At 43.4% G+C, this 24443-nt stretch overlaps 5 protein-coding genes across 6 annotated transcripts; 3 read left to right on the top strand and 2 right to left on the bottom strand.

The window, feature by feature from the left end:
- Positions 1-90: 90 nt before the first annotated feature.
- LOC6606140 (dihydrolipoyl dehydrogenase, mitochondrial) lies at positions 91-2434 on the bottom strand. The gene is made up of 4 exons (XM_002030912.2): positions 2267-2434; positions 1430-1957; positions 488-1366; positions 91-426 (listed from the first exon to the last, which is right to left on the bottom strand). Exons 1-4 carry the CDS (start codon positions 2306-2308, stop codon positions 361-363), a joined length of 1515 nt encoding a protein of 504 aa, XP_002030948.1. The 5' UTR covers positions 2309-2434; the 3' UTR covers positions 91-360.
- Positions 2435-2957: 523 nt separating this feature from the next.
- LOC6606139 (mediator of RNA polymerase II transcription subunit 19) lies at positions 2958-5846 on the top strand. The gene is made up of 3 exons (XM_002030911.2): positions 2958-3713; positions 4680-4794; positions 4860-5846. Exons 1-3 carry the CDS (start codon positions 3276-3278, stop codon positions 5312-5314), a joined length of 1008 nt encoding a protein of 335 aa, XP_002030947.1. The 5' UTR covers positions 2958-3275; the 3' UTR covers positions 5315-5846.
- A 193-nt stretch (positions 5847-6039) lies between these two features.
- LOC6606138 (glycerol-3-phosphate phosphatase) lies at positions 6040-7916 on the top strand. Of its 2 annotated transcripts, none has more exons than XM_002030910.2 (2): positions 6040-6284; positions 6893-7916. In XM_002030910.2, the coding sequence occupies exons 1-2, from the start codon at positions 6143-6145 to the stop codon at positions 7741-7743; spliced, it is 993 nt and encodes a 330-aa protein (XP_002030946.2). In that variant the 5' UTR covers positions 6040-6142; the 3' UTR covers positions 7744-7916. The 2 variants fall into 2 exon arrangements, with proteins under 2 accessions (XP_002030946.2, XP_032574352.1); XM_032718461.1 differs by lacking the exon at positions 6040-6284 and adding an exon at positions 6796-6813.
- Positions 7917-7961: 45 nt separating this feature from the next.
- LOC6606137 (glycerol-3-phosphate phosphatase) lies at positions 7962-9819 on the top strand. The gene is made up of 3 exons (XM_002030909.2): positions 7962-8160; positions 8644-9331; positions 9385-9819. Exons 1-3 carry the CDS (start codon positions 8064-8066, stop codon positions 9545-9547), a joined length of 948 nt encoding a protein of 315 aa, XP_002030945.1. The 5' UTR covers positions 7962-8063; the 3' UTR covers positions 9548-9819.
- A 6-nt stretch (positions 9820-9825) lies between these two features.
- On the bottom strand, positions 9826-19503 carry LOC6606135 (gamma-aminobutyric acid receptor alpha-like). The gene is made up of 5 exons (XM_002030907.2): positions 18923-19503; positions 17481-17548; positions 16817-17120; positions 11712-12077; positions 9826-11617 (listed from the first exon to the last, which is right to left on the bottom strand). The coding sequence occupies exons 1-5, from the start codon at positions 19320-19322 to the stop codon at positions 10683-10685; spliced, it is 2073 nt and encodes a 690-aa protein (XP_002030943.1). The 5' UTR covers positions 19323-19503; the 3' UTR covers positions 9826-10682.
- Positions 19504-24443: the final 4940 nt, after the last annotated feature.

Below are 24443 nucleotides of genomic sequence, written 5' to 3'. Positions count from 1 at the left end.
ATTAAAAAAAATTTTAAAACAGGACGCCTATTTTTCCATTCTTTTTTAGCTTGTAGCTTTATTAGCTGTACACCAGAAAATCTAACGATATTGAAAAGGTATTAATCTGCTGAACACTGCAGTTTCGAGTTTTCAAACAGTGTTGTATTTATTCTAGCTTAATACACATATTACATTGCAATTAACGCCTGGCGCCATTACCATTATTTATATTTTCCACTTTTCTGTTCCTACATTGAGAGTTACAAATATGCGGAGACTGTCGTTTCGGCCGTCAGGATAATTTATCGAATAGGGGTTATTCAAAGATTTCAAACGCGGTGCAAAATTCTTCACTATCTGGCAGGGATTGGGAAGTGCTTAGAAGTTGATGGGTTTGCCAAAGGCAGCTGCCACATTAGCCTCACGCAGGGCCTCGGAACATGTCTGAAAGAAAGGATTGTGCATTAGGCTGTAAACGTTCAAATCAGATTGTGTGATCACTTACTGGATGCGCATGGCAAACGCGGGCAACGTCCTCGGCAGCGGCTCCGTATTCCATGGCCAGCACAGCCTCGTTGATGAGCTCGCCGGCTCCAGGTCCGATAATGTGGGTTCCCAGGATCTTATCGGTGGCCTGGTCGGCCAGAACCTTGACGAAACCGTCGGTGTCGTTGTTGGTCTTGGCACGAGAGTTGGCCAGGAAGGGGAACTTGCCCACCTTGTAGGCAACGCCCTCCTGCTTCAGTTGCTCCTCGCTCTTGCCAACCCACGCGACCTCGGGATGCGTGTAGACTACACTGGGCACGCAGTTATAGTCGATGTGCACGTGGCCACCGTTGATGCCCTCAATGGTGATGAGGCCCTCATCTTCAGCCTTGTGCGCCAGCATGGGTCCGTGGATGCAGTCGCCGATGGCGTAAATGTTGGGCACCACAGTTTGGAAAGTGGCGTTGACGGGGATCCTGCCGCGGTCATCCTTAACAATGCCCACGGCCTCCAGACCCAGACCTTCGGTGTAGGGACGACGTCCAACACTGACCAGCAGGGCGTCGCACTGGATCTCCTCTTTCTCGCCAGACTTGGCGTTCTCCACGGACACGGTAACGTTGTCGCCGCTGCGAGAGGCAGCCGTCACCTTGGTGCCCAGTTTGAACTTAAGTCCCTGCTTTGTGAGCACCTTTTGGAACGTCTTGGAGACTTCGTTATCGATGCCCACGCCGCCGATCGTGTCCATGAACTCAATGGCAGTGACCTCAGCGCCCAGACGCGACCATACCGAACCCAGCTCCAGGCCAATGACACCGGCGCCGATGACAACCAAATGCTTGGGCACCTTGGCCAGCTTTAGGGCGCCAGTGCTGCTCACAATAACTTCCTCGTCGATCTGTGAAGGTTTTTGAATGGCATGCATTAGTAATCAAGCGCGCTGTAGAGGTTTTGTACTTACTTCAATGCCAGGGAAGGGGGTAACCTCCGAGCCGGTGGCGATGAGGATGTTCTTGGTCTTGACAGTCTCCGTGGAGCCGTCGGATTTTTTAACCTCCACCTCGTTGGGATTGACGATGCTGCCGAAGCCCGTCAGCTGTGTGACCTTGTTCTTCTTGAAGAGCATGGCAATGCCTCCGGTCAAAGCCTTCACGGCGTTAGACTTTTGACCCATAAGCTTCTCCAGATCCAGGCTAACGCTACCGCAGCTAATACCACGTTTCTCCAGATCACCAGAGTGGGCCATGTGGTAGTAGTGGGAGTTGTTCAGCAGCGCCTTTGAGGGAATGCAGCCAACATTCAGGCAGGTGCCGCCCAGAGTTGCCTCCTTCTCCACGCTGACCGTCTTCATGCCCATCTGGGCGGCCTTGATGGCGGCGACATAGCCACCGGGTCCGGAGCCAATCACCACGATGTCCGCCTCGTGGGTGCTGGAGTAGCAGCGGGCGTTAAGGGCACCCAGAATGGCGGCATTGGTGCGCAGAGGAGTCTGTAAAGACGTCAGATTACTACATGTTGTGGCACCTTATCATTTATCACGCCAGTCGTACGCATTTCGAACTAATCTTTGGCCGACTATCAGCTGATAATTGGCCCAATTAGCGACCTTGAAAACGGGGCCAAACAAATCCCCCAAACGCCAGTGAATCACCCACAGGGATCATATGAGCACTGCAGGTGATCCAAATGCATTTTCCAGCCTTTTCCTGCCCATTTCTCGACCCCCTCGGTGAGGTTAGATTGCATAACTTGAGGGGCGATGGCGTTTGGGGAATCGGTTATGTCGCCCGATCCTTACCTTGGCTACTGCCGAAACAACATGACGGAGCGTGAACTGCATGGCTGGTGCGGGCGAGTTATGAGGATAATCGTTATTTAACTACAAACACAACACTAGTTTGATGTGTGTTTTTCCGACTGTTTTTCGTGTTGTGGGGCTCGGAGCGGTCGCAGGGCTGGCGATGTGCATTCGATAGTGGTCATATGATGGCCACGGTGCTATCGATTGTTTTGGAAATTTTCCACTATGTTGGAATTTGTAATTCTAAAACAATTTCGTATGAAAAAGTTGTGTATAAAAATATATGTTTGACGATCGTTCAAAATACGATATGTCCCTTAATTGCTAGTTTATAAGATATTCACTTTATGGGGCATTTATAGCAAAAGCTACCTAAAATCAAACCAAACTATATGTGCAAGCCCGCTTTTACAGTTTCGGCAGCCATTGATTAATGTTTGTGTATTTGTTTAAAATTACTGTTTTAAAAATATACATATGAGCATACATACTATACGTATAATAATAGTTCAAAAGTAAGTGACTATGTTATTTACAAAAGTAATATAAAATGTATTATACGATGAATACTCGATAGTTTACCGCACAGTACAACCCTGTGTGGTATTCCCATCTGTGATATTTCCCAGAACAATTTTGGTATTTTCACGGCGCGTTCATCTCGCGTTTTCGTTGAAGCTTCAGTATTTCGCTAGCTGTCGCAATGCGGTCACACTGGTTCGCGGACACAACAAGATGGCGAGACTTGCCCCCGAAATCTGTTAGAAAACGCCACAAGAGCAAATAATTAGTTGAGTTTTCGACCAGAAAAGAGTCCGCCGAAGTGCCGGGCAGACGCGGCGCATTTTGCAGAGTGTGAGCTTGGCCAGCGTAGCCCGAGAGCCGCGACAGGCGACACCTTCGGCTGGCCTTGCCTTGTTGCTGTGCCCCTGTGTGCGTGAGCGTGTGCGGTGCGAGTGTGTGTGGTCGGTCTGCCAAGAGTGAAGAGAATCGCTGAGTTTCCAAGATGATGAGCAACTACGGCAACATGATGGACTCACCGAAGTCATCGCCCCACGGTGGCGGCCGATCACCCGTGGTGGCCCGTCAAGACTCCTCCGGCACCCTGAAAACGACCATTTCGCTGGGCAAGACGCCCACGATCATTCACACGGGGCCATTTTACTCCATGAAGGAACCGCCCGCCAAGGCAGAACTTACCGGCGACAAGGATCTCATGACCGAGTACGGACTGCACCACACACTCACCAAGTTCAAGGAGAAGAAGTTCAAGGAGTCGCTGGCCTCGTTTCTGCAGAACATCCCCGGCATTAACGACCTCATCACGCATCCCGTGGAGAACAGCACGCTGCGGAGCGTGATCGAAAAGCCGCCCATTGGTGGAAAGGAGCTTCTTCCGCTGACCCCCGTGCAGCTGGCCGGATTCCGCCTGCATCCCGGACCGGTTGGTTTTCCCAATATGCTTTTATTTCGCTTGCTCTGTTTTAAGAATGACAAATCTTTAGATTTGGCACATTCAACATTTCAAGAAACATTTAGACGCTATTCACTGCTTTGGATCTCTATACATTTGCATTCATTAATATCGCCTTTTAAATATTACATATGAAGTTAGGATTTAAGTGTAATAATAATGATATCCCTTGAGCGTAATCCTAGTCCTTGCACAGACGACTGATCTACTATGAAGTGTTATTTGGTTGCGTCTTTTCTGTAATGTATTTCCACGATCATCGTAGTATTTTACAAGTGTACTTCTTTTTCTTTATGTTCAACAATAAATTTAAAAAACAAATATTTTAATCATTAATCACATAAATTACTAAGATTGTTGGTTTTCCCTTTGAACCACTTTTGTAAAGGGTATATAGAGTCAGTATTTCGCAACGCAGTGATTATGAACAGCTGAGTCGGTATAGCAATGCCCGTTTGCCCGTTTGCCCGTTTCTATGTAAACTAGTCTTTCTGTTTAAAATTTTTGTTGCAAGTGGTGTATAAGTCGGAACGCGCCAGATCAGGCCACTAAATCATATTGCTGCCATATGGTTTGATAATATGATATTCCAAAAAAGGAAAAAAGCTACCATTGTTGTTTTTGATTGTGTAAGCTCCAACTTGACGAAGCCACCTTCCTTGCTTGTTATTGAATTATTGGTATTTAATATTCTTGTTTGTTTTTTTAACCTATATGCAATCTAATAATATCGGGTTAATAAATATATGTTTAATATACGCTTTTATAGTAGAGTGATCGTTTTTCATCTTAAAAGGTTTCGCGAAATATTTTTAACATGTCATATATGTCAACCAATGGATAAATCGTTACTAGAACAAATTGCATAAAATATCTCATTTTTTTTCTTCTGCACGTTCACATTGCTAATTTATCCGATTCTGGTGCTCCTTTCAGCTGCCGGAACAGTATCGTACCACATATGTCACACCTGCGCGTAAACACAAAAACAAACACAAAAAGCAGAAACACAAAGACGGCGTGACCACGGGACAGGAATCCACGCTGCTCGGTAAGCAATCTGCTGAATTATCGCTGAACTCGATCACACATCACCCAATGATAACCATCTTGCAGACTCGGCCGGCCTGGAGACTTACGAGAAAAAGCACAAGAAGCAGAAACGCCATGAGGACGACAAGGAGCGCAAGAAGCGCAAAAAGGAGAAGAAGCGTAAAAAGAAAAACCAGAGCCCCGAACCGGGCATGGGCATGCTGCCCGGTGGAGCGGGCTTGGGCGGAGCAGCGGGTGTAATGGGAGCCACTAGTCTGGGATCGCTGGGAGGAGGACCAGGTCCCGGGCTGTCCAGCCTTAGTGCCAGTATGGGACCTGGCGTTGTGGGGAACATGAACAGCTTCTCCTCGTCCATGCAGATGCAACAGCAACAGCAGATGCCCATGCAGCAACAGCAGATGTCAAGTGGCGGTCTGCTGGGATCTGTGCTGGGCACAAGCGGCGGTCCAGGTGGCGGCGGCGGAGGGGGAGGTGGGGGCGGCGGCGGCGGTGGGAGCCTGCTTATGTCGCAGTTCTAGGCAGGATCCTTTAGCAAAATAGACTTGGCTCATTACCTCTCATCAGCAGACGCACCCCAAATGGCAACATAAAATAAAACGCAGAGGGCCTCGGTCCTCTACATGCAATTTTCTCGATATCGTTTCGTGTCCTAGTTATTAATTTATGATTATCGTAATTGTAAAATAGTTTATTTCTGTAATTAGCCAACAATTTTTCGTTCGTTTTCGCGCTAGCTTAATGAGATTTATTTAAACGCAAGTTATGGTACAAAACGTTTTCGCTCTCGATTCCAGCTCTTCCCTCCACACAAACACACCCTCGCCACGCCCCCACAAAAACGCTGCTTTGAAACCTTTTTAATTTGCTTACCAACTTTGTAACGTTTAGGGTCAGTATTTCAATTAAATTTCTGCAATGGTTTGTTCTTCCAGCAAGTTTATAAACACAAAAGAAAGCTGAGATTCAACAAAATAAAAATGCCTGTACTATAAGTAATTAATTTTAGTGATTAGGCACATAAAACAATAAACAAGCATACAAATGATCAAAGTGTGTGTTTACCAGCGGTTGAGGGGGCTTAATGCATTTTTCGGATATAAGCATTTGTTGCACAGAAGTTCTGCTTCCAAGGAGCCCTTAAATTCAAATTTGGCGCCAAACACTTGTTAGCACTCTGTTGACTTTAACAGGGCGCACTAACAGCTCCCCTGAAATCTGACAGATAGTAACATAGCCTTAACAGGCGCCAACAGCTGCTTTAATTCTCAGGGAGTTTCTCGCAATCGAGAGTCAATTAATAAATTAAAAGTGATGTGTATAAGATAGTCGTCACTGCAAAGCCATAGATGAGTTGTAACTTCGCCAGATTTTCGCGACAGGCAGCTATCAACATGTACAAGCAGTCGTGCACCAATCTCCTGGAATTGTCCTCCGCCAAGGTGACCGAGTGGCTAGCAAGCTTCGACAGTGTAATAACCGACTGCGATGGTAAGTGGGTGGTGGGTGGCATACTCCAAACTCCCTCCCCCCACGCAGGATTCCCCCCAGGAAGCTGCGTTACATAAAAATATGTGTATACCACATTCTGCCCAAATACGTCAGCAGCCAATAGTTTCTGTATTGTGGCTGCGTCGTGTATTTCAATGTCAAATAGTGAAGTGCGTGACATGGCGGGAAGTCGACTTTCGGATGCCCTCATAACTTGTGAATCATCATTATATTTAGGGTAGTAAAGAGCAGTTTGATAAATGCCCTAATGCTCATAATGATGAGCCTTAAGTTTATTAATATTTGTCAAGCTTATCAATTAAGAAAATTGTTATTATATATGTAATATCAAATGTTGTATTTCCTGCCTTAATCATAAACGCTTTTATTTCTTTTCGTTTATGTATCTTTGCGCAAGTTACCAATGAAGTATTAGCATTAATTTCAAACTGCCCTCTTTGCCTTGAATGACCTTTCCTTTCAATTTATCAATTTGATCAATTGCATCAATAAAACTAACAACTACAAAGTGAGAACCTTTTTAGCTATGTTCCTTTTTTAGTTTTAAGCAACTTCTTCCACGGTATTAATCCATTTTTCCACTTCAGGTGTCCTTTGGATCTATGGCCAGGCTCTGGAGGGCTCTGTGGATGTGATGAACCAGTTGAAGGGTATGGGAAAGTCGATCTACTTTTGCACTAACAACTCGACGAAGACCCGGTCGGAACTTCTCAAGAAAGGCGTCGAGCTGGGCTTTCATATTAAGGAGAATGGCATTATATCGACAGCCCATGCTACAGCTGCGTATCTGAAACGACGGAACTTCAGCAAGCGGGTATTCGTGATCGGAAGCGAGGGAATCACCAAGGAACTGGACGCCGTGGGCATTGAGCACACTGAGGTGGGCCCCGAACCCATGAAGGGATCGCTGGCCGAGTTCATGGCACAGCATTTAAAACTGGACACTGACATCGGAGCCGTGGTTGTTGGCTTCGATGAGCACTTCAGTTTTCCCAAGATGATGAAGGCCGCTTCGTACCTAAACGACCCGGAGTGTCTGTTCGTGGCTACCAATACGGATGAGCGTTTCCCCATGCCCAATATGATAGTACCAGGCAGCGGGAGCTTCGTGCGGGCCATTCAAACCTGTGCGGAGCGGGATCCTGTAGTGATCGGAAAGCCGAATCCTGCCATTTGTGAGTCTCTGGTCAGGGAGAAGAAGATCGATCCATCGAGAACTCTGATGATCGGAGATCGAGCCAATACGGACATACTTCTTGGCTTCAATTGCGGGTTCCAGACCCTGCTCGTAGGTTCCGGAATCCATCAGCTGAAGGACGTGGAGCGTTGGAAGCTGAGCCAGGATCCCGAGGAGAAGAAGCTCATACCAGACGTGTACCTGCCCAAGTTGGGAGATCTGTTGCCATCGATCGTGAACAGCCTGACGGCCTTGAAATGAATCAGTAATCAGTAAATAGTACGGACATGTGTTTGTATAGATGTTACATTTAACTTCAATAGACAGGACAGATTATTAATTTTTAACGCAAATTTATAGTGCAATTTATACCAGAGAACAAAGAATATTTAAATAAATTCAAAAGCATTTTGTGAGACGGATGACTTAACCGATATGCCCGACTCAATTTGTTTTTCCGAGCGAGCTTTGTGCGAAAGGGAGATAGCAGATTCTCCCCAATCATCGTGAATCGGAATCAGCCAGCCCGTCGCCAATTTAGTCGAGTCGCAAGCATTTGGCGGAGCGGTTTACGAAGCAAAATGTCCAGAGGCGGTGCTATCGACTTGACCGGCCTATCCGGGGAGCAGGTGAGCGAGTGGCTCCAAAGTTTCGACACGGTTCTCTGCGACGGCGACGGTGAGTTTCAAGGGCGGCTAAGGTGCCACAGAGAGCGGTACGTTGGGATTGTGAGTGCTGCTATGGAGCTTTTGCCAGAGTTGTCGCTTCGGTGGTAATTTACATGGGTGAGGGAAAAGCTTGGCGATCGCAGTAGCTAAAAGTTTACATTTCACCATTATTACAATAATTAATTTTGTAAGTGGATAACTTTAAACGTAAAATCGTTAGTTATTAGAAAACGGTTATAGTTTAACGCTGGTGAAATCGATTTATATTTTTAGGAACATATTTATACCTGATCAATAGGAATATGTTTATACCTTAAAATCTCTATGCAGATCAGTCAAAATGAATTTATAAATATTTCCCATGTACTGTACTATTGGGCTTACCAAACAGAAATTTCGTTTGTAATTATTTAAAAATAATGCTTTAGAAAATATATCTCTAATTTCAAACCTCCTCAAATGACACCAAATTAAATATCCATTAAACGCACAGGCACCATTTGGCAGGATGACACGGCCATCGCGGGTGCTCCGGATGTGGTGAATGCCCTGCAGGATCGCTTTGACAAAAAAGTGTACCTGATTACCAACAATGGACTGAAGACGCGACAGGAGCTCTTTGAGCGCTCCCAGCGGCTTGGCTTCCATTTACCCAGCGACCGACACATCATATCGCCCACGGCGGCCATTGCCGACTATCTGGTTGGGAGTCCGCAGTTCGACAGGACTCGGCACAAGGTCTATGTGGTGGGCAATGCGGCCATCGCGCGGGAATTAAGGCAGCACGGAATCGACAGCTACGGAGCCGGAGGAACAGAAGAACTGCCTCCGGGCGACAAATGGCCGGACTTTGTGGCACGCGAGTTTGGGAACCCCGAGGCGGCGAGGAACGTGGGTGCCGTGGTGGTCGGCTGGGATGAGTACTTCAGCTACTGCAAGATGGCCCGTGCCTGTCACATCCTCTGCATTAATCCCGACGCCGCCTTTTTGGTCACCAACCGGGATGCCATGCACAAGTATCCAGCCTTCTGTATTCCCGGCACAGGAGCTTTTGTGGCCGGAATCGAGGCCTGTTCGGAGCGAGAAGCCCTCGAGATGGGCAAGCCAAATTCATTGGTCCTTGAGCCCCTTACCAAGGCCGAGGGACTACGTACCGAGCGAACGCTTATGATTGGTGACTGGTAAGCGGGATTAACACATCCTTTCAAGCTTTCCTAATGAGTTTCTCCCGTAGCCTCAAAATTGATGTCGGTTTCGCCAGCAATTGTGGCATGCTATCGCTTCTGGTGGGCACGGGTCGATACAATAATCTCTCGGATGTCCGGCGGGAAAAAGACAGGCTGCCCCAGCCAGACTTTTATCTGCCCCGGCTGAGCGATCTGCTCAACCTTTTGTGAGCCATAAATCCAGGCGACTCTCGTCCAGCAATCTACTCGTTATCAACTTCTTAATTCGACTTTTATTTGGCTTTAGTTGTTGTGTTTACACATAGTTGTACATATTGTATCTGCCGGCAAGTAACATTCTCTGATGGATACTTTCTTTACATATATAGAGTGGGTGAAAATTTGCTGGGCCTGAAAGTTATCCATGAACAAAACTAGCTAATAAATTTTGAAAGACAACAATGCATATTGTACAAATAAATCACTAACCATTTGCGAATATTCATTTTTATGTCTGTCCCCAAATAAATTTTAGGCCCACTAACTTTTCTTTGAATTAACAATATAGGCTGAGTGACTTATTAAAATACTAGCTTATCCTCTATTACTTGCCGGGTCAGAAAAGCAGAGACGGCAATTTCTAAATCGTTCCTATCTTTTGGTGATCCCATGTAAAAGTTGTAATTTGCAATGAACTAAACAAATTGCTCAACTAAGTGCATATTCCTTGTGCTGTGACTTGCAAATCAATTATTAATCAACGTTAACTATTTAAGACACACACATAATCGAAACTATTCAACTTATTGGTTAGCTGTACAACAAATTTACAGGACACTCATTGATGTGAGCTGCTAATTGTCAAAACAAAGCAAGCAAGTATCACAGAAGTTATATTTTTGGCGGTTTGCTTCCGTGTAAAATTTAAATAATCAAACACCTGTTTTCGAAAATTTTTTACGATATTTTGACTGTTGAAGCACGACATTTTCGAGAGTGTCCGTTTTAACAAGTCCTCTGATATGTTAGAGTTGAGTTCTGTTTTCTGTACTTTAGCAATTTAGCGCGAAAAGAAACCCCATAAAGCGTTGTCACATTTGGTAGCAAATCAGAATAAGAGCGTAACTGAATCTGAAAAGTTAAACCCATCCCCTGCTTTTCCCGATCCCCCAACTGATTTTCCCCCCACGCCTTGTCTTAAGCTGATTTTAAATGATGCATCTGCAAAAACTTGATAAAATCGCAGTGTTGAAATTCCGCGACTCTGCGTATGCATCGTCATCCATCAGCTTTAGTTGTAAGCTTGCTGCCGGCGATCGCTTAATGATTTCTTCGAGGACCCTGTCTAAATTGCTAAAAGGTAACATCAGGTGCTCGCATCCGGCGTGTTGGCCAAAATCCTGGAGCTCCTCGACAAGTAGCCGTACCAGTAGAACACGTTGATAAGGATGAATAGCAGTGGGAAGACAATCCGCGAGGCGCGATCGATCTTCGACACGGAGTTGTACTGTGGCGTTCGTTTGCCCTTCCTTCGGGCCTCCATCTCCTCGCGTCGATAGTAGGACATCCTGCGGCGACCTCCAGTTGGAGGACTGATCCGAGCAGCCTGTGCAGCAGCTTGTGCCGCTGCAGCTGCCGCAGACGTGGTCGGTGCCTCGTTGGCCCTCAGCTGCGTCTGCTCGTCATCCTCATCCTCGTCGGAGTCGGCACGTGGCAGCTTTCTTCTTCGCCGCCAGTCGAAGAGACCCAGAAGCTTCATGCTCCACAGACCATGTCGTCTGTTCCGGGGCCTCCGATTCCTGGAGGTTAGTATGCCCAGCCGAGTGGGAGGCGGCGGCATGCTAATAGCGCACATGGACAGCGGAATGACTTCGTAGATCTTGGACTCTGTGCTGCCCCGAAAGTCCGAGGTCAGTGGCTCCGTCTCGGATTCCCCCGATTCCGAGTCCAGCTCCTCGATTATAAAATAGCACTCCCCCGATCCGTACTTGGTGTAATAGTGCACCACGGCAAACTGCAGGATTGTGGCGAAGATAAAGCCGAACGAGAGGAACACGAAGAAGTCCAGAGCCGTGGGATAGGACACCTTGGGCAGATCCGTGCGAGCCTCCAGTCCGAGGAAGGTCATCGTCAGCACGGTAGTGATCCCGAGGGAAACCCGATCAGCAGTGGCCTCGCGGTTCAGCCAGAAGGACACCCAGCTGAGGACCACCAGCAGGCAGCAGGGACCGTACACCTGGATCAGGAAGTTGCCCATGTGACGCTGCAGGTGGAAGTTCACCATTAACATGGAGTACTCCGCTGGAAAAAGCAGGGTATGATATAGTAGTATGATTGTAACGTCAAGATATATTTTAGCAATTTAATCGCAATCCCTCGAATGTATCTTACTTACACGGATGATTTGTTTCCAGCGTAATAGTGCCACTTAGACCGGTGGACGACCCCGAGCCACCAGTTGCATCCCGTCCGGTACCGAAGGCTCCTTTGTCCAGCTTGAGTCCCGTGCCGCGGACATGCTGATTCTTTGCCGCCGGACCGGCAAAAGTGGTCATTACCTTGCTGGTGGGTCGTGGTGGATCCTTGTTGTTGAATGGGCGACGTTGTGGTCTTGGAGCAGCCGCCTTGTAAACAATGTCCGTTAAATTGCCAGCCGGACAGTCGACCAAATCGAATTGGGACAGCTTCATGTCCTCGGCAATGGCGACGGGTGGTCTTTCTTTGTTCCAACGGTAGATGACATCGGACGTTGTGTAGCCAACTGTTTCGATTGATTTTCAAATTAATGCAACACGCTCTGGACAAATGTCTATTAAAAGGGTGGCGAGCGGAACTCAGTTGTGTCCTGAACTGTGACTTTTGGGCAGGATATTTGAATTGGCCAAGTGACGTGGGAAGGGAAACGAACTTAGAACACTCATTTATTATTTGTCTATCAACCAATATAACAAAGAAGATATTGCCCAGTTTTAAGTTTTTATTAAAGTCAGTTTCAATAACTAACATACATACATATATATCTCTCTAGTCATTTACGGAACCTATCTCCCTATGAGATCCCATCGCCGGTTTGCCTTTCAATCACTGACTGCCTCACGTGTTCCCAGTTATTTTATTTTGATGCTGCTGGAGCTGCTGCTCCAAAGTGCACAAATTGCCAAACACTGCGCCATATGCGGCAATCGGTTTACCTACCACCACCCAAAATCCGCATCTCTCATCCTGCAAACCGTCGCCCGATCTGCTGGCTCTGTTTGGCAATCGCTGACTTTGGCAATATTTTCACTTCGCTCGCATCAAATGGGAAATTGTCAACATTAAGCGGGTGGCAATGTATGTACATATATACTTGGGAGCGGAGGTGTAGATGGAGGGGTAATTGAATTCTTGACTGCTTCCATCCAGCATTATTCACAACAAATCGGAAGTAATAATACATTTCTAGGTTGGTGGGTGGCGGCTTGTTCATTTGCGATAAGCTGCAAAGGCAGTTAGTGGGTTTCGCAGACATGGCAGGAGACACCTTGCCTATCTCTAGAAAATGTATCCAAATTTTAAACTAGTACCATTGCCTTCATTTACATTGCATACTTTCTGTTTTGCATTTGAATAGGAGGAAATTCATTTTTTGTAAACGAAAAATAATGGACATGTCATGGCCAGCACAAAACCTGATTCAGCATCCAAAGAGGACAATTTTGGGGAAATGGTAATTAAGTGCGATTTTAGCACGCAGGAAAGCTTAGAGAATTGCTAATAGGCAAACAATTTGTATACCCTTTACTCGTGGAGTAAAAGGGTATACTAGATTCGATGATAAATAAGTATGTAACAGACAGAAGGAACTTTTTGCCACGCCCACTCTCACTCCCTAAAACCGAACAAAACCACGTCCTATCTCATTTTATTCCCCAATATCTATCGATATCCCAGAAAAATACTGAAATTTCGCGTTCGCATTCACACTAGCTGAGTAACGGGTATCTGATAGTCAGGAACTATACAATTCACCCTTGTTTTAAAATTAAGCTGATTTCAAATATTCATGTCTTTAAGATTTTGTGTTCTCCGTTAAAAAAACTTTGTTTTTCTAAAATTGCGTAATATGCTGGAATATTTATGGTGGCTATGGATAATCTTAAGTTTATGAGAAATCTCTTGGATAATTTGTTAAATGGAACATTAAAGTATGACGTCTAAGATAAGTTAAGTTGCGAATTGTTTAAATTTGTCCTGTTTTAGAGTAAATTTCTTCTAATCGCTATATTTATGTTATTTGCGGACAGCTTTTGCGGTTTGTGGGCGTTGGAGTGGGCGTGGCAACGGTGAGAGCTTCATTTTAGCTGTTACACACTTTTCAACAATTTTCGTTTACTCAACGAGTAACGGGCAAATTAAATTTTATTAGTGAAATCAATTTAAGTTACTACTGGCGAAATATTGAACTTTTGTAGAAGTTCTGACTTTAGCTAAATATGAATTTCTTTCTAGTCTAAATATAGAGAAGAATGCTTTTCACTCGAAATACCTTTTATGATAAAATGTTAGTAAAAACAATGTGTCTCTCGTTTTATTTGCGTAATTTTGGGTTTACCTATTACGTTCAAACAGATGAAACAATTTTAACAAAGCTCGCCAAATACTCGACGGTACTGTAATTGGAACAATGGCCAAAAATATTCCCAAGGGGCACATCTGTGTTTGCTTAGAACCCAACACTCGTAGCCCAAAGGTTCTTTAAATACCCATTTGGTCGGTCCATTGACATTAGTTCCTGATCTTCTACGAACCCTATCATCATGCGCATTCTCCTAGCTTTCTCCCTGGCCGTCCTGGTCGTTCTGATCCTTCACAGTAGCGAGGTGTCCTCCTCAACCACTACTACCACCAGTGCTACAACCACCACGGCTGCTGGTACGACAACAACAACTGATTCGTCCGCCACCACCACCACCGAATCCTCCTCGACCACCACTGCCTCCACAAAGAAGAAGCACCGGCGCCGCCGTGTCATCATCAGGCGCCGAAATGGAGGATCCCGCCGTCGCAGGGAAGGACAAAGTGAGAGCGGAGGCAATCGCCAACGGGTTATCGTACGAGTCCGCAGGTCAGCCAACTGAAATCCCGCATTAATGGTTACTTTCTTTGAAGCCCGTTGCCGTTATTCAAAATAAAGCATTAAAAAATTAATTTCTATCGAGATGATCACTTTGACTAGAGCTAGTTTTATATAAATATCTATAATATGTTAAGGGAGGAGCACAGAAACACCACAAATTATTCCTTATCCGACGATACTTTGAAATGGTAAATCGCCAGATGAATTTTGATTTGGTTTGGTTTTTTTTTTGAATATTTTACAAGTTGACAAGCAGACAATCAAGTCAATATACATATGTCTTTATACATTTTTTCGGTTTTCTTCAAACTGTCTTGCATTTCCCTAATTTAGAAAATCATTGAGCTATGTTTCTCCATTATTTGGCGTTTTGATAGCTTCCCATTAGGTAAGTTAAGTAATGTGAAGATTTTAAGAACATTTATATGTTCAGAATCTGTCCTTTAAATGTAATAAGCAAGTTCAACTAGCCTTTTCTGTCTGTCTTTATGAGCCTCGAGATCTCGGACTCTGAAAGAGCTAGATCTTTTGGAACTGCACATTAGATGTTTCAAAATGTTGCCACTCCAACGCTTTAGTAGAAATGTTTGTTTTCTTTTTATTATTTTTTATTATTAACTGCCAATTTCTATCGATATACCAACAAAAGTCGCATCAAGTCATATATAAAGTTCTTTCTTGTTAAAAAAAAATTTCAAGTAGCCGAAAACGCATCAAGATTAATGTACCGAAAATAAATTAAATATTGCATGAAAACAAAATTACCATTTACGTCCAAACAGGTGTTAATAACCCTAACAAAGCACGATAAATAATAGACGGTACTGTAATTGAAACAATGGCCAAAAATATTCACAAGGGGCACATCTGTGTTTGCATAAAACCTAATACTTGAATTCCCTGGCCCAAAAGTACTATAAATATCCATCCGTTTGGTCCATTCTTCTACGAACCCAATCGTCATGCGCATTCTCCTAGTAGTAAATGATTATCGGCTTTGATCTCAAATATAAAATAAAAACCAATATGCCTTTCCCCAATTTATCCTAATGAAGGTACAGTGGGAATGGCAAAGATGTTCACATTTGCGCCTGCAACCTTAAATGCAAATAATCCCACCAGCCTCGATTTCAGAAATATGGCGCCTCCCTTTAATAGGAGTGCTTAATCGTGTACTTTTGAGCACATATCCCCCATCACCGATTTGGCTGTACAAAAGGACTTGGAACAACCGTGTCGCTCGTTTGGCATGAAGGACTTTTATACAAATCTAGACGGACCGCACACTTTCTGTGCTTGTGGGGACAGCTGCAGCCGTACCACCAAAGACCCCAAACATGCCGGCGTCACTCAAGGATGCGTCCTGAGGCCATTACCTTACTCTATTTTCACCTCGGACCCACCCAAGTTTAATAGGCGGCTACTTGCGCGTCGGCGCCATGCGTTAAATGCAATGCATATACGAATTTGCAGACCAATTACAAGAATACTTACATACTTATAAACAATGGACTCAAAAGAGGCGCATATGAGTCAACACGGACAAAAGCGCCGCATTTAGCATACAAACTACTTAAGCCGTACCAGGCGCATTGTATTGCAAGAGTATTTCCTAATGACACCTTGCACGTTACTCCCCCATTCCAACTCTAGACCCTACTTGGCACCTTCGCTGGCCAGAAGACTCGCTTTCAACACATTACATACTTCTTTAATTATTCCCACATGACCTAGCATCACGCTCCATATGCCCACAACTATTCAAGAATACGTGTGCTTTTGTATGTAATATGCACCCTTAAGTCCAGAGCCCCACATTAAATACGAAATAATCTTTAAAGTATCACAGAACCCGAAAAAGGTTAATAATTTTTAAAGAATATAACTTGTAGTTTTATTTATCTTGCTACTGTAGAATGATCTGAAATAGTTAAAGTCCTTTTCCCTATCTGAGGCGGAGGTAAATGCCCAACTTGGCCATTCTGCGTAGGGATTCCAAGCCACATTTGGATATCCCATTAAACCATTACCTCATCTAATCCGCTCCCAGCATTCAGACGCATGGAACCACTTGAATATTTCCGGCCCTTGTGCCATTTCTTGCTTTCTTTCATTTCCCCTTCAATTCACAAAATAGCTCACTTCACATTTCTTGTCGCCAACGGTTTCTCGAATCCAGTCCCATTCCATCCAATGTCATGGCATTCGGCCTAATCCCCACCCCATATCCATTGTCTTTCGTACCCAACAAGTGGACATTTTGCCGGCACGAGCAGAACAAATCACATCAAAGCGCAATAAGCAGCCATTATGCATAATTATACTACAGCGCTGAGTTTCGCATGCCACTTGGCATTCTTTCGCAATTCCTTCGTACTCACATGAACCAAATTTCAGAGGACACTTTTGTATATCCATTGGAAAATCGGCCAGATTCATCGGGCAGCCGGCTTTAATTGTCAGCCGGCTGGAGTACAGCACGCGTCCGTTCTGATAGATCCTCACAAACTTATTTGGCGTGGTAATCGTGTGCAAATAGCTCTGCTTGCCGTTGTAAAAGTACGTATCCGGCTTCCAAATCCGTGCCAACATCGAGACGCTCAGTGCCAGCGTGTCCTGGGCGCCCTCGAATGCGAGACGTTTATCCACCCAGGATTGGCGGAAATAACAGTCCATCGAGTAGGTCTGCAATAAAGAAATCGGCTGAGTCTGAATTGCAGAAAAGCAAGAAAGTCAGACAGGAGATGTCACTGCAAATTGAATTGGGAAGCAGAAATGCTGCGTTGTCAGCTTGATTCTATGGATTCTTATAAGGAAAACAAAAAACTCAGATCTAATTAAAGTATGTTTAAGAATCTTTAACATACGATTTCAAATGAAAAGGAATATCAATATGTATTGAGGTACGTATGTAATCTTACATTTTGAATAAAATGTTGTATAAGTTACTAAGGTTTTGAGTAAAGATAAAGATATTTCGATGAAAATGATTCCTATTTTAAAGGTGTAAATGATTAGATATTTCAAAATATATTCTTATCATACCATGTCAACCTCCGATATTGGGCCCATGCTGCGAACCATTATATCCACTTCAATAGTGGCTGGAGGTCCTGAAATAAAGTGCAAGTTGGTAAGAAAACAAAGTTTTCGTATGAAAATAAAAGTTAATTTTTTAAAATATTCAATATTAAAATTTAACCTATGCTGTACACGAATGTGTTGTGTATTGCGTACTTTAATTGCAAGGCTCATTGTGACATTATTACCTTCCTCACACGTTACCATTCAAGCCTGTGCCTAGTTTAGTTATGGAAATGGGATTTGCTTCAACTGAAGGCCACGCAATCCAACTATATAATCCCCGTACTCTGCGTATCGGTTTTGTTCAACCATGAATATTCATATGCGAGTCGCAGCCCCCAAATGAAAATGTTAAATGCTCCTCTGTGCGAACAATGACACTTAAGCCGCTTCGCAGACAGTCCCAAACCCTCTGAATCTGTTACCATCCCCAGCTGACACTCATTTTTATCTAGCTTTTCTGCACTAATATGCAATTTTTCAGGCCCTAGATTCGCCTCCTCCCGAAGCCCCCAGGAATTTTTTGTATTTTGCCTATGCGAACAGTTTTTAATGACTTTGCTGCTGAGCTCGCTCGGCAAACATGCGTCGCGCTCGCAGGATGCGGATATGCATTGCCGCGTATCCTTTGAATCCTCTCCAGCTGGCGTCACACGACGCGGGCGGAGGGCGCTGAAGGGGGCGTGCCACGGCCCATTCTTAATGAAGTGTTAAAAACAACGTAATTTGGTCTTAAGCCGTTGAGCGAAAACAATTTTCGCCACGTTGACCAAAATCCATTCCCCAATTGAGTGGATGGCATTTTAAATTTCGAAAATATTTAAATTTTTATTGCCTCATCCATTTGCTAGATTGAAATCGAATCGAATTGCTTATCCGTTTTGGGCAATGTCCTCGAAGGAAACGCTCCGGTTGCTTGGAAAAAGCAATAAAATTGTTTGTGTGTAGGTAAATATTTGTCGGTTTTGACACTAACTATTTACCCAATAAGCTGCGAGGCAATCATCAAGGCAGGATTCATCACCTTGGTGCCGTTTGTGAGTGATGTGTCGCCTCGCAGCGATTTCCGCTTCATTAAATGCTTCCGTTGAGCGGAAAATCTGCGAATCTATGCTGATTACACTTGGAATGGGGATGGAGTCAAAAGGGTAAACAACGCAGGAATTGGAACATACTGAATGATTTCGGGGTGTTAGGTACTCCGAATCAGTTGGTTGTCATAGAAAGCATGAAGGAATAAGCTTATGTATGAGTCTTTTTATTGTACTTCCAGCTATTACTTAATAAACATACCTGTAATCATTAAATGTATCATAATTCGGTTCTTGACCAGTAAACAGATGTATCTTAATTAATCGACATTTCTATGGATATAGTATAGTACTGACTTTTCTCTTACTTACCACCGAAATCCGGACGTATGCTATTGTCATAGCCGCGCAGCAGATTGTCCAGTAACTCGGATATATTTGCATGGTTATTGCTCTGGGTGAGCCACGAGGACGGCAAGGATGAGGATAAGGAGGTGTGGGACTGGGAGCCCATATCACCCAGGCGATGTGTATCGCCGCGGCCCTTGATGCTGTCGGCCGAAACGGAGAAGGGTCCCGATCCGGGGCCGATGGACCAGGGCCAGGCATTTGGGTAAATGCACAGCATTAAGAGGCAGCAGCTAATCAAAAGTTTAAATATGCGCAAGTTGGAGCGCTGTCCTTGGTGACCGGAGAGGCTCCTTGCTGCGATGAGGTCAGTTGATGCATCGCCGGAGCCGGATGCATCTGTTGTTGCTGGCATTGTGCACATATTGTTCGGTTTTGTTTGCTGTTTGCTCGCTGGCTGCAACTATTGTTTAGTCGAAGTCTTCTGCTGTTGTTGTCGGTCTAATCTACACATCCGTTTGTCTAACTTTTGTCACTCCAACTGGCCTCTGGCTCCCGTTGCCATGCCCATTCCCAGTCCCATTTTCATTCGCATTGCCATTCCCATTCCCAATCCCATCGCCATTAAAATTCCCATTCTGGAGGTCGTGCTGCTGCTGCTGATGACAGTGCCTTCTTCCTGAGCTGTGTGTTGACTCGGCTTTGCTCGTATTTATTTTCATTTATGCACCGGAAGTTGCACTCGGGTCGAGAGCAATTGCATGAAGCGTTTTCTTCTTAATTTCTGAGATTCCTTTCAGTCTGGCATTAGTTCCGTTTGTCTTGGCCCGTGTCCTCGTCTCCTTTGCGACAAGTTTCTTTAGATTTTTTTAATTGCTGAAACTTGTTGGACTTGCAGTTGGCAGTTTTTGATTGGCCAATTAGCCAGCGGCATTTTAAGCTATCAGTTATCAGCTATGAACTATTAGATTACAGGCTGTGGCTAATTTGACCAAGTTCACATTTCTTTGCATTTGTTGCATAAGCGTTTTCTTAATAGCTTGGTTGTTTATTTGATTAATCGACTTTTTATGAACGATCGCTTCGTTCATTACCGAGCACAATAATAATTTGGCAGTTTTTAAATTAGTGATTAAGCATCGTAAACACTTTTCAGGATCAATTTTTACTTTCTGGAACACAACAATTTTATTTATATTGTAATAATTTTAAGCAAATACATTTTTCTTATTCTATTTAAGAGTCTTTTTTTCATAATACACGGCGTATGCGCAATTTTCCTTTAAGTTTAGAAAAATACATATAATCGGATGGTCTTTAGAAAATCAACTTATGCTGTTTAAATTTATTTAGTGTGAGAACTTATTCCGCAACCTTTCTTAATATCATGTTTTATTTACACCATATTGCGTATGCGTAATCTGAAGTTTAAAAATTGCACGTTTGGGAGAAGTCGAAGATTAATGAGTCCACTCTGGAAAAAAATGAAGTGCAAGCTGTACGCCAGTGGTGGCAGTCATATTCTCTCCGTATGCATAATATAAAATTAATCTTCGCTGAACTTTGTCTTAATGGATGGCAAGTAATTAAGATCAACTATGCCGGGGACTCAGAATTCGATGCCGCTGCTGTAACCAGCTCGACAGCCGGGCGATTTGTTAATGAAAAATCCACCGGAAATGTCAAAGGCGCCGAGTGAATAATGCCGATGATGGTACCCAGGTCTGATGTCCTCGAGGCACCACGACATCATCTTATTGAATAATGCGAGAGAGTGGAAAAAACAATGCGACCCTATAACTTAATTATGTCTCACCCACTAACCTAATTTTATGCATGGCCATTGGCCAATACCGACATCCGGCCAGTGTGGCCACCTCAGCCCACTTTGTCACATCCGGCCCAGGTTGCGATAACTATTTTCAATACTTTGGAGTGGCTCCTCGGCCACTTGGCTATTGCCTTCAAGTCGGCCGTCTGATATCAGCAAGCATCTGCTGCATATTTAGCCTCGACGTCAATGCTACTTGCCACTTGATTAGACGCTTGTGTTAGCTAATTACGGCCCAGTCCGAAGGAAACTCACATTATTTTTGGTTGATTTATCACATGGAAAAAGCAAGACATCACTTCGGGACAATGAGATTAGAGAAAAGATTTACTTAGCATTTTCCAAGCCACTTGGACTTTTGAATGGATTTATTTGGCTGGCGACATTGAATAATATTTAATAGGTCAATTTGGCAAAGAGTTTTGGATAATATTGAATTGAATTTTAAAATATTGCATATTATGCAAAATCCATAGTAGTACCGTCCTTCTACAGAAACTCAGCCTAAATAATTAAAAAAAAGTTTATGCTTATACCTCAACATTTTCATTATTTTAGGAGATTCTTAAATAAGAAATCCTATTTCCGTATAAATTAAGCAAAAGTACCATAAATTCTTTTTTGTCTGCCATGAAATCAGAGCCACATACTCGGCTTTGTTTGGTTGCTAATTACACTTCACTTTATGTTTTTGATGGCCAAGCTTCGTCAAACAAACAAATTGCTGCCAGAAGCACAAACATCAGCCGGCATCCCAGAAACACGACCCACCGATGTCTGGGCGTCCCTTTTCGTTTATAATTTCTAGCTTAGCTTAGCCGTCATCGCTTTCCACGCCTTTTGTTAACTGGTGCGAACGGGTTAAAGTTAAATGTGGAAATACCCACTTTCGCCTTGCTAACAATTTTCCCCGGTTTGGCATAGAGCAACTTGAGCACGTTCAACGCATTTTCTCATCAGCGTCGAAATTGCACTCAATTTTTGAAGGCTGCTGACGTTTTCCTGTCCCTCGTCACCAAACCTCCTTTTCTACCCTTTGCCTGTTGAGAAATATTTTCCTACGTATATTTCTTTTTTTTTTTGGTGGAAATGCATTGTTAAAAGGCGTTCGCTTGGAAGAAAGGGTAACCACAGTGTCTCTGTATTTAAATTATAATAATAATTACAGTAGTACATTAATTTGTCTACCAAGCAAACGAATTTGAATTCATTTTTCATTTTATCACATTTAAGATCGTTACAGTATACAGTAGTATACAGTACAGTGAATAATTATTCAGCTACCATTTCTATCTTCAAGTGATTGAATAGCCAATATAACCATTATCACAATATCCTTCTTAGGATAAAAGTGCAGGGTACATCACAAGTCGGATTCACTTCGGGTTTATAGAGCTCCTTACTCTGTTGATGTGCCTGACATCTGGTGCCTATCTATGGGTGCATTATGGGTTGGTCCCCCTTTACTTTGTGGTTCATCGGAAGTCCCAGCAGCAGGTGGCTTATATGGAATTTTGGGAGCAGTCTGCTGGCATTATTATTTTCCTGCCTGCAAATGAGATGAGCGTTTTAATTTGGCCCTCGAATATTATATGAATGAGCCGCTTAGTTTACGCCCTTTTGGCCTTGAAATGGGAATGAGGATAGTGCCGCAAGTTTTCCACTTAAACTAAGTAGCATTAAAATCGCATTTTAATTAAATGAAAGTCAAAAATTGTAACACTGCGGTCAGTTCTTTGGCGGGAATGAGATGCGACTGCCCGACCACGAACTTTATGGCCCTAGGCCAATGCAATTGCTCTAATTATTTTACAGTCGAGCGACAGGCACGTGCTGGTTGTTCCCAGTCTCCGGACTCACGATCCCACTTTCCCTTGGCTTCGTCCCCCACTCGGAAACGGATATTCCTCCCCAGCTGGCTCACGTTCGGCGGAAATGTTTGTCGAAGGGAGCTGGCGAGGATTAGGGAAGCGTGAAATGCAGCTGAATCGCTATTGTCGAGGCATTATAATGCACAAATGTTTGCTCTTGTCTCCGCTAAGTGGGTTCCCTTGCTCAGTTAGATTTGGAGGGCATAGATTCCAGCTAGTTGGGATATTTTCAAGTTATTGATATCCTATAGGCGTTTCTAGTGCATGGAGAGATCTAAAACAAAATGGAATTTTTATAAATTGAGAACTTAAAGAGTGAGGAAACCACTCCAAATCCAGTTCTGCAATTTCCGACTAATGGGAACGCAAACTCATTTATAAATTTGAACATTCCATTTGGCCAGGCTTAGCAAGGGCAGTTGTGGAAGTAAGGAAGTAAACAAAAACATTTCAACTTAGTTGCAAATTTAATGAACACAAATGCAAGAGAGCATACAAAAAATGGAAATGGAAGAGCCTTCCACTCGGCTCCCCTTTGGAATAATGACACACAAAACGCATTCGGACGACGCTTAAGTAAACTTGTGTTACTTGCCTCACCAGACACGCCACAATCTTGACTTGTGGGTCAGCCAACAAGTCCCCAAACCAATTCAATAAGAGCAATAGAACCGAAGGACAGGATAGTCGGATTTGGGGCCTTGGACGCCGCTTCGACGGAAAAAAATCAACAAAATTCAATTAATTTAAATGCAGTTTTTTGTGAGCCTGCATCATGTACTGTACGCTGCACACTCTGTATATAGCGACGAGGCGAGGGGATCACTTTACAATGTAAATCTCAAGAGTGCGATGCCCCATCTGCCGCTTTTTATGCTTTGCATTTTTTTATTTAAGAGATGTTTCGTAGACTCAAGCGTCAACAAAAAAAAAATTCAAAATCTGCCAAAAAAGATAAAAGCCTTTGAAAGCCAGAATAACATAAGAGAGTGGCATACAATCTCGTCTAAGCCAACCTAAAACTGTACGATAACTGAATTATTTGCCGACCCTAGTTAATTTTTAACTTTAAGATAAAGCCTGGATAAATTTACTTGAACGAATTCCACTTTTTAAGAAAAATAAGCTCATAGTTTTATTTTATTATTTTTCGATAACAATTTCCAAAGCTATTTTATTGACTTGAAACTCACTTAATTAACCGAAACTTGATTAATGAGCTTCAGTGCTCGATTAAATTAGAATTCCTATTTCCTAAAAATGTTATGTTTTGCATAAAGTGATCTAATGTAGTTTCTTTGCACAGCTGCTTTGACTTTTTCAAGTATTTATATTCTATCCAGTTGCCGTCGTCCAATCAATTTTCCCAGCAAATAGTTTTTGTTATGCTGGTTTACCAAAATCCTCTGGTGGATTATTTGCGGGTGTTGGAGTAAATTTTCCAACCCTAGTCCCTGTGGCCATGTGGTGCTCATGGAAAATTTATGATTCTCTAATGTCCGTTTAAATCAGCGATAATTGCATTTTATTTGCACTCAATGTCGGCAGTCTCCGCCATCTAGTTTCAGTTGTTTCTATTGAAATTGTCATATTTGTGGTTTATTGTGAATTTTTCATTTGTTGGCCCAGTGCGGATGACCACATTTCAATTGATTCTTAATATGTTCATTTGGCATTTTTTCTTTTTGCGTTTAAGATGTGTTTTTAATTTTAAATATTTTTATCTCGATGCTCAATTAGTGACATAATGGAATGTACGGATTTTGATGCTTAATTACCATTATTACTTTGCAATGTTGTATTTTAAATAATGTATAAACCCCTTGTTAATTAGGTTGATTCA

This window comes from Drosophila sechellia, chromosome 3L (genome assembly GCF_004382195.2).
Source record: "Drosophila sechellia strain sech25 chromosome 3L, ASM438219v1, whole genome shotgun sequence".
Taxonomy (NCBI): domain Eukaryota; kingdom Metazoa; phylum Arthropoda; class Insecta; order Diptera; family Drosophilidae; genus Drosophila; species Drosophila sechellia.
Note: the sequence above shows the minus strand (reverse complement) of the source record. Positions and strands in the feature narration are given on the sequence as shown.